The 16,042-nt window shown below is 38.8% G+C and overlaps 1 protein-coding gene across 1 annotated transcript; it reads left to right on the top strand.

The window, feature by feature from the left end:
* The first annotated feature begins 14,369 nt into the window (after positions 1–14,369).
* LOC102398099 (olfactory receptor 4A47-like) lies at positions 14,370–15,317 on the top strand. Its single transcript, XM_006068407.4, has one exon. It carries the CDS (start codon positions 14,370–14,372, stop codon positions 15,285–15,287), a length of 918 nt encoding a protein of 305 aa, XP_006068469.4. The 3' UTR covers positions 15,288–15,317.
* Positions 15,318–16,042: the final 725 nt, after the last annotated feature.

The raw sequence follows: 16,042 nt of genomic DNA, 5'->3' as shown, positions 1-16,042 counted from the left end.
AATGGGAACCCATGCCAATATTCTTGCCTGTAGAATTTCATGAACAGAGGAGCATGGTAGGCTCTAGTCCATGGGGTTGCAAAGAATCAGACACTACTGGACAACCAGCTCTTAATATGAACTTTACTAACATGTGAAATGAACACAATTGTACAGGGTTTTAACATTCTTTGGCAGTTCCCTTCTTTGGGATTGGAATGAAAATTGACTTTTTCCAGTCCTGTGACTACTGCTGAGTTTTCCAAATTTGCTGGCATATTGAGTGCAGCACTTTAACAGCATCAGCTGAGTTGGAATGCAGTTTTAAGGATGGGAAAAGTCTTAAGTGAATAGTGTCTAATCTAAGACTAAACTTAGAATTTGAAGAGGGAGTCTAGGCAATGATTGTGTCTTAGGAGCTATACCAGGGGCTCAGTGGATGGCTTAGAAGATTATTGAGGCACAAATTATAAATTGTCAACATAAAACTTGGAAGGTGTCAGAACTGAAGTTAAAAGGGTAAACTATATGATATTTTGCTTGATCATGAGTAAATTTAAAGCTTGTTTAGATGTTCCTTTGCATTCATCAAGAATCTCTTCTGAGGACCAACTGCCATGTGACTACTTCATATTCATTAAAAACAAACAACTAAACAAACAAAAAATATAGTATTAAATCATGTTTTCATGAGAATCAGTGAGATACAATATGTGGATCTGTTGTATAAGCATTGTTGCTGTTGTTCCTTAAATCATGTCCGACTCTTTGTGACCCTGTGAAATGAAGCACACCAGGCTTCTCTGTCCATTACTATCTCCCTTAGTTTGCTCAAATTCATGTCCACTGAGTTAGTGATGCCATCCAACAATCTCATCCTCTGTTGCCCCCTTCTCCTCCTGCCCTCAGTGTTTCCCAGGATCAGGGGCTTTTCTAGTGAGTTAGCTCCTTGCATCAGGTGGCCAAAGTATGGGTTTCCCTGACAGCTCAATTGGTAAAGAACCTTCCTGCAATGCAGGAGACCCCAGTTCAATTCCTGAATTTGGGAAGATCTGCTGGAAAAGGGAAAGGCTACACATGCCAGTATTCTTGGGCTTCCCTTGTGTCTCAGCTGGTAAAGAATTCTTCAATGGGGAGACCTGGACTCAATGGAGCTTCAGCTTCAGCATCAGTCCTTTCAGTGACTATTCAGGGTTGATTTCCTTTAGGACTGACTGGTTTGATCTCCTTGCAGTGCAAGGGACTCGCAAGAGTCTTCTCCAGCACCACAGTTTGAATGCATCAGTACTTTGGCACTCAGCCTTCTTTATGGTCCAGCTCTCACACTCAGACAAGACTACTGGAAAAAATCATAGATTTGACTATATGGAATTTTGTTGGCAAAGCGATGTCTCTGCCTTTTAAAACACTGTCTAGTTTTGATATAGCTATTCTTCCAAGGAGCAAGGGTCTTTTATTTTGGGGGCTGCAGTCACCATCTGTATCAATTTTGGAGCCCAAGAAAATGAAATCTGAAAGTTTGCATATTTCCCCCATCTAGTTGCCATGAAGTGATAGGAATGAATGCCATGATCTTCATTTTTTGAATGTTCAGTTTCAAGCCAGCTTTTTCACTCTCCTCTTTCACCTTCATCAAGAGGTTCTTTTTATTTATTTTTTTATCTTTTTTTAAATTTTTAAACTTTACAATATTGTATTGGTTTTTCCATATATCAACATGAATCTGCCACAGGTATACACATGTTCCCCTGAACACGTGTAACACAGGTTCCATCCTGAACCCTCCTCCCTCCTCCCTCCCTGTACCATTCCTCTGGGTCGTCCCAGTGCACCAGCCCCAAGAATCCAGTATCATGCATTGAACCTGGACTGGCGACACGTTTCATATATGATATTATACATGTTTCAATGCCATTCTCCCAAGTCACCCCACCTTCTCCCTCTCCCACAGAGTCCAAAAGACTGTTCTATACATCTGGGTCTCTTTTGCTGTCACACATACAGGGTTATTGTTGCCATCTTTCTAAATTCCATACATATGCATTAGTATACTGTATTGGTGTTTTTCTTTCTGGCTTTCTTCACTCTGTATAATAGGCTCCAGTTTCATCCACCTCACTAGAACTGATTCAAATGTATTCTTTTTATGGCTGAGTAATACTCCACTGTGTATATGTACCATGGCTTTCTTATCCATTCATCTGCTGATGGACATCTAGGTTGCTTCCATGTCCTGGCTATTATAAACAGTGCTGCGATGAACATTGGGGTACATGTGTCTCTTTCAGTTCTGGTTTCCTCGGTGTGTATGTCCAGCAGTTGGATTGCTGGGTCATAAGGCAGTTCTGTTTCCAGTTTTTTAAGGAATCTCCACACTGTTCTCCATAGTGGCTGTACTAGTTTGCATTCCCACCAACAGTGTAAGAGGGTTCCCTTTTCTTCACACCCTCTCCAGCATTTATTGCTAGTAGACTTTTGGATCGCAGCCATTCTGACACGTGTGAAATGGTACCTCATCGTGGTTTGATTTGCATTTCTCTGATAATGAGTGATGTTGAGCATCTCTTCATGTGTTTGTTAGGCATCTGTATGTCTTGGTTCTTTACATCCTCTTCACTTTCTGCCATTAAAGTGGTATCATTTGCATGTCTGAGATTGTTGATATTCTGGCAATCCTCATTCCATTTTGTGATTCACCCAGCCCAGAATTTTGCCTGATGTACTCTGCACATAAGTTAAATAACAGGATGACAATACACAGCCTGATGTACTATTTTCCCAATTTTGAACCAGTCCTTTGTTCCATGTGTGGTTTAACTGTTGCTTCTTGTCCTGCATACAAGATTCTTAGGAGGCAGGTAGATGATCTGGTATATATTCTTACAGAGATCTTTCATCTGTTTAAGAATATTCCACAGTTTGTTGTGATCCACACAGTCAAAGGCTTTATCATAGTCAATGAAGCAGAAATAGATTTTTTTTAAACTTCCCTTGACTTTTCTATGATCCCGTGTATGTTGGCAGTTTGATCTCTGGTTCCTCTGCCTTTTCTAAATCTAGTTTTTATACCTGAGAGTTCTCAGTTCATGAACTGCTGAGGCCTAGCTTGATGGATTTTGGGCATAATCTTACTGGCATGTGAAATGATTGCATATGTATGGTAATTTGAACACTCTTTGGCATTGCTTTTCTTTGTAATCAGAATGAAAACTGACCTTTGCAGTTCTATGGCACTGCTGAGTTTTCCAAATTTGCTGGCATAAGGAGTGCCAGCAAATCACTTTCACAGAATCATCTTTTAAGCTTTGAATTAACACAACTGGAATTCAATCACCTCTACTCTCTTTGTTTTTAGTAATATTTCCTAAGGCCCATTTGACTTCACACTTCAGGGTGTCTGGTTCTAGGTGAGTGACCCCATAAGCCTGGTTAACTGGGTTAGTAAGAGTTTTTTTTGTGCAGTTCTGTGCATTCTTGCTACCTTTTCTTAAACTCTTCCGCTTCTGTTAGGTCCTTGCCTTTGTGTGTGTGTGTGTGTGTGTGTGTGTGTGTGTGGTTAATCATACTAATGTTTTAATTTTAGTTGGTTTGTTTATTCTACATTAAATAAAATTATATCTTTAAGTATTTTTCAAATTATTATATGCTATCAAAAATTAATAGTCTAATTGTCAGGATGACTGGATTTTCTTTATAAAATGTTTCTTGCTAGAAAATATGTAGTCTTTTGGGCTTTTTAAAATCCACTTTAGATCTATTTCTTTTTTTTTTCACTTTTTTAAAAATATAAATTAATTTATTTTAATTGGAGGCTAATTACTTTACAATATTGTATTGGTTTTGCCATACATTGACATTAATCCGCCATGGGTGTACATGTGTTCCCCATCCCAAACCCTCCTCCCACCTCCCTCCCCATACCATCCCTCTGGGTCATGCCAGTGCACCAGCTCTGAGCATCCTGCCTTTTTTATCCTTTATTGTCCCTATCTTTGTATGAAATATTCCCTTGGTAACTCTGATTTTCTTAAAGAGATTTCTAGTCTTTCCTATTCCATTGTTTTCTGCTATTTCTTTTCATTGGTCACTTAAGAAGACTTTCTTATGTCTCCTTACTATTCTCTGGAACTCTGCATTCAGTTGGGTATAACCTTCCCTTTATTTTTTTATTTTCACTTCTACTCTTTTCTCAACTTTTTGTAAAGCCTCCTCAGACATGCACTTTGTCTTCTAGCATTTCTTTTTCTTGGGGATAGTTTTGGTCATCACCTCCTGTACAGTGTTACAAACCTCCATCCATAGTTCTTCAAGCACCCTGTCTACTAGATCTAGTCCCTTGAATCTATTCATCACCTCCTCTGTATAATCATAGGGATTTTATTTAGACCATACTTGAATGGTCTAGTGGTTTCCCTACTTTATTCTATTTGAGCCTAAATTTTGCAATAAGGAGCTGATGATCTGAGCCACAGTCAACTCCTGATCTTATTTTTGCTGACTCTATAGAGTTTCTCCATCTTCAGCTGCAAAGAATATAATCAGTATGATTTCGGTACTGACCACTGGTGATGTCTGTGTGTAGAGTAGTCTCTTGTGTTGTTGGAAGAGTGTGTTTGCTAAGACCAGTGTATTTGCTTGGAAAAAAAAAAAAAAAAATTCTTGTTAATCTTTGTTCTACTTCATTTTGCATTCCAAGGCCAAACTTGCCTGTTACTCCAGGCATCTCTTAGCTTCTGACTTTTGTATTCCAATCCCCTAAGAATGAAAAGGACTTGTGTGTGTGTGTGTGTGTGTGTGTGTGTGTGTGTGTGTGTTAGTTCTATTAGGTCTTGTAGGTCTTCACAGAATCATTCGACTTCAGCTTCTTCAGCATTAAAGGTCAGGGCATAAACTTGGATTACAGTGATATTGAATGTTTTGTCTTGGAAACAAACTGAGATTATGCCTTCATTTTGAGATTGCAACTATGTGCTGTATTTTGGACTCTATTGTTGACTATGAGAGCTACTCCATTCCTTTTAAGGGATTCTTGCCCACAGTAGTAGATACAATAGTCATCTGAATTAAATTCCCACTTTCCTGTCCATTTTAGTCCACTGATTCCTAAAATGTTGATGTCACTCTTGCTATCTCCTGCTTGACCACTTCCAATTTGCCTTGTTTCATGGACCTAACATTCCAGTTCCTATGCAATATTGTTTTTTACAGTATCAGACTTTCCTTTCACCACCATTCACAACCTCAACTGGGCATCATTTCTGCTTTGGCTTAGCCTCTTCATTCTTTCTGTAGCTATTTTTCTGTTCTACTCCAGTAGAATATTGGGCACCTACCAACCTTATCCAAAGTATAAGGATACTTTAGCCTAATCTACAATTTTTATTCATTGAAAATATTAGGCATTAAGTGAGGGAAGTGAGATAACTATTGCTGAAGCCCAACTATGAGACAAACATTTTGACATATTCTTATTTTTATTAATTAATTCATTTACTTTTGACTGAGATGGGCCTTTGTTCCTGTGTGCAGGTTTTTCTCTAGCTGTGGTGAGAGGGGACTACTCTCTAGCCTTGGTGCATGAGCTTCTCATTGTGGTGACTTCTCTTGTTGCAGAGAATAGGCTTTGATGCAAGCGCTGAAGCCCATAGTTGCAGCATACAGGTTCAGTAGTTTCGGTGTGTGGGTGCTAGGGTCGATGGGCTTCAGTAGTTGTGGCACATGGGCTTATTTGCCCCGTGGAATGTGGGATCTTCCTGAGCCAGGGATCAAAATTCTGTCCCCTGCATTGCCAGACAGACTCTTAGTCGCTGTGCCATCAAGGAAGTTTCATTTTGACAGGTTATTTGCATACTTTAACTCTCTTATTGTAGGAACAAGTATTAGTAGTGAGAATTTTACTCCATTTTACACAAGACGAAAATGTGACTCATTAAAGTTAAGCAAGAATAGGAATTCTTTTAAATTCTGTTCACATTGTGAACTTTTTTTTTTTTTTTTAAATTGGGGTCAGGGCACTTTCTTCTCTTCAGCTCTCTGTATATTTCCATTTCCTAGATTACTTACAGCCTTTTGATTGCTCTTGTGTCAGAGAAAGTCATCTGATGATCTGTTTTCTGAAGATATTTTACCCTTCATGGACATCATGAAAAGTGGGATGTAATAGGCTCAAGAAATGGAATTCAAATGGTTGCATTTCAAAAGAAGTGCCACTTGGGTGAAAGATATTTAGAGGATAAACAAGCAACTCAATCATTGAGGAGTTTGATACCGTGTTTACACACAAGGGAACACCTTGAAAAACTAAATAGGTGCCGTTTCCGTAGGGTTTTTTTTTTTTTTTTTTTTTTCTTTCCCTCATTGTTATCACATAGTGTTAACATTTGTTCCTGGCAAAAAAAAAAAAAAAAAAAATATCCCCATGATCAATTCACTTCAGGAAATTTTGACTTTTTAATTTATCGACCAAATAGTATTCTCTGTCTACAGTAGGCCAGAGAGTTATGGAAGCTATGCATGCAAAGTTAAACATGAGAAACAAGGTCTTTTTTGTTTTGTTGTTGTTGTAGTTGTTGTTTGTATGGAAATAAGATTCTACGGGGTTATAGACAGATAGTAAGCAAGTAAAGATCATGGCATCTGGTCCCATCACTTCATGGGAAATAGATGGGGAAACAGTGGAAACAGTGTCAGACTTTATTTTTTGGGGCTCCAAAATCACCGCAGAGGTGATTGCAGCCATGAAATTACAAGACGCTTACTCCTTGGAAGAAAAGTTATGACCAACCTAGATAGCATATTCAAAACCAGAGACAGTACTTTGCCAACAAAGGTCCGTCTAGTCAAGGCTATGGTTTTTCCAGTGGTCATGTATGGATGTGAGAGTTGGGCTGTGAAGAAGGCTGAGCACCGAAGAATTGATGCTTTTGAACTGTGGTGTTGGAGAAGACTCTTGAGAGTCCCTTGGACTGTAAGGAGATCCAACCAGTCCATTCTGAAGGAGGTCAGCCCTGGGATTTCTTTGGAGGGAATGATGCCGAAGCTGAAACTCCAGTCTTTGGCCACCTCAGGCGAAGAGTTGACTCATTGGGAAAGACTCTGATGCTGAGAGGGATTGGGGGCAGGAGGAGAAGGGGATGACAGAGGATGAGATGGCCGGATGGCATCACTGACTCGATGGATGAAAGTCTGAGTGAACTCTGGGAGTTGGTGATGGACAGGGAGGCCTGGCGTGCTGCGATTCATGGGGTTGCAAAGAGTTGGACATGACTGAGCGACTGAACTGAATTGAACTGAAGCAAGTATAGAAATAAATGAAAAAAAATTGGTTATGAATAATATGATTATCATTTTATAAGAATATGACACAGGAGAGAAAATATGGATGTAGATTTGTATTATTTGAAGCACAGCTAGAGTTTCAGTTTGGTCTGACTTTAAATAAGAACATATACCCCTTTCTTTCTTTTTTTTTTTAATAGTAGATACTTTTAAAAGGTATGTTTGAAATGGAAACAATATTAGCAAGCAACATCTATGTCCCTATATGACTCAATTTCTCCTACCTCTTAGGGATGCTCACTGCCCAATATCCACATCTTGGTCTAACACAGGCTCCTTTCAGGTTTCTATTTTCTCTTGGACTCTGTGTGATTTTTGTGTGTGACCCTTAAGGCTGGAGTCTATTTTTTATAGCCCTCAGCTCTCTCAAAAGAACCTTCACTGATTTCAAAGTCATGTATATTAAGGGGGTTATTTTCCCTGTATAGGATCCCTGAATTGAGAAGTACTATGTGGGGCTCAGACCCCTTTGTTCCTTTGGGAGAACCTCTGCAACTGGATTAACTCTGGTTTGTGTGTTGCCTACCTGAAGTATGAGACTTGACTATAGCTTGTGCCTACCATTTCTGTCCTGTCTTGTCCTAGTTCCTGCTTTAAATTTTAGTAATAGAGAATCAGTCTTTAGGTTGTTTTCATCAAGAATGAATCTTTAAACAGTTGCAGTTTTTGTGTTTCCATGGGATGATGCATTCTGAACATCTCGTATCTAAATAGAAAAAAAAAAAAAAAATGAACCCCAATATATCTCTGAAAATGTTGAAAGCAATTTTAACTTGTTTAAGTATCTTTAGCTTGCTTTGAAAAACCTGTAAATAATTTGAAAAAGCTATCAGATCAGATCAGTTGCTCAGTCGTGTTTGACTCTTAGTGACCCGATGAATCGCAGCACTCCAGGCCTCCCTGTCCATTACCAACTCCCGGAGTTCACTCAGACTCACGTCCATCGAGTCAGCAATGCCATCCAACCATCTCATCCTCTGTCGTCACCTTCTCCTCCTGCCCCCAACCCCTCCCAGCATCAGAGTCTTTTCCAATGAGTCAACACTTCGCATGAGGTGGCCAAAGTACTGGAGTTTCAGCTTTAGCATCATTCCTTCCAAAGAAATCCCAGGGCTGACCTCCTTCAGAATGGACTGGTTGGATCTCCTTACAGTCCAAGGGACTCTCAAGAGTCTTCTCCAACACCACAGTTCAAAAGCATTAATTCTTCGGTGCTCAGCTTTCTTCACAGTCCAACTCTCACATCCATACATGACCACAGGAAAAACCATAGCCTTGACGAGGCGAACCTTTGTTGGCAAAGTAATGTCTCTGCTTTTGAATATGCCATCTAGGTTGGTCATAACTTTCCTTCCAAGGAGTAAGCGTCTTTTAATTTCATGGCTGCAGTCACCATCTGTAGTGATTTTGGAGCCCCCAAAAATAAAGTCTGACACTGTTTCCACTCTGTCCCCATCTATTTCCCATAAAGTGGTGGGGCCGGATGCCATGATCTTCGTTTTCTGAATGTTGAGCTTTAAGCCAACTTTTTCACTCTCCTCTTTCACTTTCATTAAGAGGCTTTTGAGTTCCTCTTCATTTTCTGCCATAAGGATGGTGTCATCTGCATATCTGAGGTTATTGATATTTCTCCCGGCAATCTTGTTTCCAGCTTGTGTTTCTTCCAGTCCAGCGTTTCTCATGATGTACTCTGCATATAAGTTAAATAAGCAGGGTGACAACATACAGTCTTGACGAACTCCTTTTCCTATTTGGAACCAGTCTGTTGTTCCATGTCCAGTTCTAACTGTTGCTTCCTGACCTGCATACAAATTTCTCAAGAGGCAGATCAGGTGATCTGGTATTCCTATCTCTTTCAGAATTTTCCACAGTTTATTGTAGTCCACACAGTCAAAGGCTTTGGCATAGTCAATAAAGCACAAATAGATGTTTTTCTGGAACTCTCTTGCTTTTTTGATGATCCAGTGGATGTTGGCAATTTGATCTCTGGTTCCTCTGCCTTTTCTAAAACCAGCTTGAACATTAGGAAGTTCATGGTTCACATAGTTTTTATCAATTTCTGGCTTAAATGATATATATGTGAATTATGTGTTATTTAATTCCTTAAAAGTGTATTACAACTTGTGTAATGGCCTAAGATATTTTCTATTTTGGTGAATGCCCCTTGAGCACTTTGACGTAAATGGAATTGTCCAATATATGCTTCATTTTCTTTTTTTCCCCATACATTGATACTAATACAGATTCTATTAGTTTGTCTACCTGAAATTATGGGACACAAGATAGGACATCTACTTCTGCTTCATTGACTAAGTTAAAGCCTTTGACTCTATGGATCACAAGAAACTGAAAAATTCTTAAAGAGACCACCATACTTGCTTTGTGAAAATCCTGTGTGCAGGTCAAGAAGCAACAGTTAGAACTGGACATGGAACAACAGATTGGTTCAAACTTGGGAAAGGAGTAGATCAAGGCTGTATATTGTCACCCTGTTTATTTAACTTATATGCAAAGTACAACATGCAAAATTCCTGACTGGATGACTCCGGGCTGGAATCAAGATTCCAGAAATACCAACAACCTCAGATTTGCAGATATACCACTTTAATGGCAGAAAATTAAGAGGAACTAAAGAGCTTCTTGATGAAAGTGAAAAAGCTGGCTTAAAACTCAACATTCAAAAAATGAAGATCATGGCATCCAGTCCCATAACTTCATGGCAAATAGATTGGGAAATGCCAGGGTCCAGCCCCAGTGGATCCAGGGAATTCGAAGCAGGGACAGAGTTGGCGAGGATCAGGAAACAATTGCTTAATTAAACGTTAATTAAGGATATAAAGAGTGGTTAAATAAGGATAGCTCAGTGAGGAAATTCAGTAGAGAAAAGAGGCTGAATAACTCAGTTTATGTGGAAAGCTAATAAAATTCCAAAATAAGGAATTTGTATCATCTATGTAGGCCGCAGGCATCCTCCCGTTCTCCCGAAGGAGAGGAGACACTAAGGCCTCCCCAGTCAGATCTTAGAAGCCCAGGCAAAATTAGTAGGCTTGACGAGCCTCCGTGCCCCAGATAGAAATTCAGCCAGAAGGTGAGAGAAAGAACGACATGGGGAGACCATGTTTCGGTGAACAAAAGGGCGCACTTTATTTTCCAAAGTAGTTTTATACCTTAAGTTGTGCATAGAGGATAATGGGGGAAGGGGTAGAGTCATGCAAGGACAGCAGTCCTTGATCCTAATCGAAGCCAGCCTTTCAAACTTATCATATGCAAAAGTTTAGGTGATTTACATCATGTTCTGGCCAGGAGGTCTGTTAACATTTTAAGATCCTTTCTTCAGAAAACTTATTTTTCTCTAAAGGTGATTCTTCTAAAGTCAGGCGCCACCCTCCAAAAGCATTAAAGTTGCATTCCTATAGGGCAAAGGTGGGGTGGGCTATAACAAGAAAAGAATTAACTCAAGGGTGCAAGGTTACAAACATTAAAGCTACCACTTACATTTCTATACACCAATTATATCAAGCAATACACTGCCAGGGACACAGTAGGTAAGGGATATACAAACTTAGCAGCAAACATTGGCTCAATAAGTGAAAAACCATCAATACAATTTCTAATCAATCTTTTAACTGCTCAAAGGAATCTGTATTTAGACAGTTTAGAACATCTCATGCCTCTCACAGTTGGGAGGCTCTGAACAATCACATGTGGCCGGAAAAACCTATTCAGGCAGGCTAGAGGACTTCCAAAGAAGTTTGTAGGTTGAAACACTCTTGTCACACCCAGGAACTTTATTAACTGGAGCTGTAAGTTAACTCTTTTTTCAGAGAGAGGTAGTGGGGGACAGCCCCCAGTAAAGTCAGAGGTGTAGGTGAGAGCACAAAGCAGAAAGTAGGCAGACTCTGGTTTTGGGGGTAGATGCTTGAGAATTTCCAGGGCGACTCCTGGGGCTCAATCCTGCCTTTGCGTATGCCGAGCCTCCTTCCTCATGACCTTTGCCATGGGCGGGGTTCCTCACACTGGCTCCCAGCAGGAAAACAATGGAAACAGTGACAGATTTTATTTGCCTGGGCTCCAAAATCACTGTGAATGGTGACTGCAGCCATTCCTTGGAGGAAAAATTATGACAAACCTAGACAGAGTATTAAAAAACAGAGGCACCACTTTGCTGACAAAATTCCGTATAGTCAGGACTATAGTTCTTCCAGTAGTCATGTATAGATGTGAGAATTGAGGCATACAGAAGGTTGAGCACTGAAGAATTGATGCTTTTGAACTGTGGTGCTCGAGAAGACCCTTGAGAGTCCCTTAGACAACAAGGAAATCAAGCCAGTCAATCCTAATGGAAATCAACCCTGAATATTAACTGGAAGAACTGATACTGAAAGCAGAAGCTCCAGTTCTTTGGCCACCTGAGGCAAAGAGTCAACTCACTGGGAAAGCCCCTGATGCTGGAAAAAATTGAAGATGAGAGGAGAAGGGGGCAACTGAATGAGATGGTTGGATGGCATCACCAACTCAAGGGACATGAGTTTAAGCAAATTCTGGGAGATAGTGAAGGACAGGGACGCCTGGTGTGCTGCAGTTCATGGGGTCCCAAAGAGTCAGACATAACTTAGTGACTGAAAAACAACACCAAATGGGACCACTTTATCTGCGCTTGAACTAGACCTTAAAAGGCCTTTTCTAAAATTAGCTTTCATTATTCCCGGAAATCAGTTCAGATATCATCTTCAAAAACAAAACTTAAACAGATATGTCTATTTTGAAGGTCATGATTTAAACAAGAAGGATTTACATACTCTATTTGTGTGCAAAATGGACTTTTCCCTTTTGGTGATATGACCACAAGTTGTTTTCTATGACTTTCCCCAGAAAATAAGGTTCTGTAAATTCTGTTTTGCATGATGATAATCCTGGTGGCATCTCTGGAGACAGTCTACTTCAAAACAATGATTAGGGTTCCAGAGAATTTAATTAGATGAGAATCTCCCTTGGAGATGTACCAACTGAATGACTCAATAATATGTGCTGCCATTAAATGTAGACAAAGTTTTGGCAGATTTTTACCTTAACCTCAGACTGTATTTGTCTGCAGCAGAAATCACATGACAGGTTTCTTTTTGAATTGTAATGATGGTCTTAAATCATAATAAAAGTATGTATATGAAATTATTCTCTATCTTTTGATAAATCTAAATTTAATAATTCTCTATGAAGACAGGTCAGTAAGACACTAAGAATCAAAACATTGCAAAGATCATTTCACTATTTCATTTTCCTTGGTATAAACACCAATGACAAAATTTTTATTGTAAATAGTTTGTAGAAAATTTTTAGTTTTCTCTCTCCCTGAGAGGGAATCAAATGGTAAATCAAAATGTTGATTTAACATTTGTCATCAGAACAAATCTTGCAACAATGAAAAATTTGTGTTTCTGTTCAATACCAATATTCAGAGTCCTTTACATAACAGGGCATTAATATTAGTTAATTTTGAAAACCGCAACAAAATGAAATGCAATGTTTCTGAAAGACTGAGATGAATTAACTTCCTATAATTATGGAAAGAGTTAGTCACAAGGAACCAGTTCAAGATACAGTGATGTTGTATGTATCTTACTCTTTGTGTTCCCAGAGATGGCATTCAGCGCATGAGGGCCAAGGGAGATGACATCAAAGACCAGAACATGCACTTAAAGGCTCTCCTTATGCAGGTAATCAGGAAGTATATTTAGACAGAAAATTCTGTTTTAGACCTTCTATTTTGCAAGAGTATGCTAATGGGGTAAGAATTCATCTTTTAAGAGCTCTTCTTTGTGATTTTCATAAATAGCTGTGTTAGGAATTCTTTGTGATTACTAAAATATTGAAGATTCTTTCTATTCTATTCCACCCTTTTTGGATATTTTCTTATTTAATGATCCAAGAACTTTACCTTCTCAAAGATATTCTTATAAATTAATTTCAAGTACAAGGATTTGGGGAATTTTCATGGGCAGATATTTGTAAATCTGATGATACTTTCAAATTATATGCTCTCTAAACATAGCCTGTTAATGTGCTAAAATATTAAAAGGTAAAGTAACACTTTTAGACCTTCACTGAATGGCTTTCAAGAACCCAAAGAATGCTGTAGTAAGCAAGCTATTACTTTGAGTCCTACTTTTCTGTTCATATGTGAGCTTCAGCATCCTATCATGTTTATTGGCCATTTAGGGATAGTCTTCCTTTAATAGATTGTTTATATTTGTATTTATTTTAAATTTGAATCATTTACTAGTTAATGTCTTAGAGATCTTTGCTTATCTTAGATATTTGCTTGGTGTATATCCTCTGGAGTCAAGTTTTTTTTTTTTTTTTTTTTTTTTTTTTTTCAAATTAATTTTGTCAATTGGCCTTGTGGTATTGTTTCCCAAATCTTTATAAACATTTTTCAAATCATCAAATATATCTATGTGGCGTTTAAATGATTGGATAAGAAGAACTATCCAACCCTAGAATGTAGAAACTCACCTCCTTCATTAACTGGAAATTAAATATGAAGTAAATCTTGCTTTACTTTCTTTTAAGCCTTTAATAAATGTTGATTTTTGTGTAAGGTACTAGCTTTATGTACAATTTAATTAGCTTCCAGTTAGTAAGCTAGTTGTGCTACCTCATGTATTTAGTACCATGTCATTTTCTCATATACGGTCTTTTATCACTTGCCTTGGTCTATAAGATTGTTGTGATCAGGCAATATGTTTTAATCAGCCTTATATTTTCTTTTCTTTTTTGGCTGCCTCATGTGACTTGTAGGATCTTAGTTCTCCAACCAGGGATTGAACCCCAGGCCACTGTAGTGAAAGCACCAAGTCCTAACCAATGGACCACCAGAGAACTCTCACAACATTGTATTATAATAATATCTGAAAGTACCAGAAAATAATAAATCACAAGACATATTTTTGAATGAATAAACAAATTATCACAAGACTTCAGGAAGTCATAAGTAACAATTATTTTTATAGATAAGTATGTCCTAAGCTCTGAAATAAAACACACAGAACACTATGGAAACAAGGAACAATGTGACTGAGTTTGTCCTCTTGGGGCTCACTCAGAGAAACCAGGGTCAGAAAATATTACTTGTCTTGTTCTTGCTCATCTACATTGTGACCATGGTAGGCAACCTACTCATTGTCCTGACTGTGGTGTTCAGTCCAACCCTGGATGTCCCTATGTACTTCTTTCTTGGCTACTTATCATTTATGGATGCTGTTTATGCTACTACAGTTAACCCAAACACATTTATAGATTTACTTTATGAGAAGAAAACCATATATTTCCAATCTTGCATGATTCAGCTCTTTACAGAGCACTTATTTGGTGGTGCTGAGATTTTACTCCTGGTCATCATGGCCTATGACCACTATGTGGCCATCTGCAAACCCTTGCATTATGTGACAATCATGAATAAGCGAGTGTGTGTCCTGCTGTTGCTGTTGGCTTGGGTTGGTGGACTGTTACATGCTATAGTTAATATTCTCTTTGTTTACTACCTTCCCTTCTGTGGCCCCAATGTTATTGACCACTTCATATGTGACATGTACCCCTTGTTAAAACTGGCCTGCACAGACACCCACATTATTGCCATCATAGCGGCTGCCAATGATGGCATAATCTGTGTGGTCCTCTTCATGCTCTTACTCATGTCCTATGGGGCCATTCTGCATTCCCTGAAGAATATTAGTCAGGAAGGGAGGCGCAAAGCCTTGTCCATCTGTGGCTCCCACATCACTGTGGTGCTCCTCTTCTTTGTGCCCTGTATATTTCTGTGTGTGAGACCTCCTTCCATCTTACCCATTGATAAGTACTTGGCTGTGTTTTACACCATTATCACCCCTATGTTGAACCGTCTAATCTATACTCTGAGAAACAGTGAGATGCAACATGCCATGGGAAAGCTATGGATCAGAAAAAGAACATGAGGCAACAGGGAAATGAATGACCAATTTTTAGTGAAGAATTGCTCTTCCCAGGAAAGCCTTTTGTGGTTATTTAACTGCAGTAAATATCTCCCCAGGATAATTAACTTAGTGATGATGAAAAGATTTATTATCTGAATATTTCCCGTGATCAAAATGTAATTTTAACATTTTAATGACTTCCTATTTCAAAGTTTATATTTTGCTTGAAATAGGTTTTTAAGATTTACACAATTTCCTTGGAAAATATGTATAGCTTTGGGTGTAAAATGACTTTATTAAAACTATAGATTTATGTTCTATATGATTGTTAGGTAGTTAGAATAAGAAAAAGGAGTCCAAAATGGCAGTGGCTAAAAGACAAAGAAAGGGAGAAGCCCACAAAAATGGATCAAAAGAAAATCTGCACGACTGGAGTGAAAACTTCAGCTGAAGCAAACCCACTCCCTTCTTGGCTAGCGCAATTCGCATAGGGCAAGCTCAGGGGGCAGAAGACAAAACATATAAAAAGAGGAAGCCAAGACAGATCGAGTCCTTTCCTTTGGGATCGCCTGCCCTCATACCTCCAGGGTGTACTCTCCTTTAGTTGCTGAATAAAACTCTGAGCTGTAACCAAGCTGTAACACTGGTCCGCAGTTTCCAATCTTTGCCGCGGTGAGGCAGAACTAATGAAATTATACACTCCCCTGACACGATGAGTTAAGTCATAGTTAATACTGCGATTTATTTATTTAGTGTAAGTTTTTTCCTCATACTTT

The sequence above is a fragment of the Bubalus bubalis genome, chromosome 16 (assembly GCF_019923935.1).
Source record: "Bubalus bubalis isolate 160015118507 breed Murrah chromosome 16, NDDB_SH_1, whole genome shotgun sequence".
Taxonomy (NCBI): domain Eukaryota; kingdom Metazoa; phylum Chordata; class Mammalia; order Artiodactyla; family Bovidae; genus Bubalus; species Bubalus bubalis.
Note: the sequence above shows the minus strand (reverse complement) of the source record. Positions and strands in the feature narration are given on the sequence as shown.

Coding starts and splice junctions, on each gene's coding strand:
- LOC102398099 (XM_006068407.4), top strand. CDS start 14,370: ATGGAAACAAGGAACAATGTGACTGAGTTTGTCCTCTTGGGGCTCACT.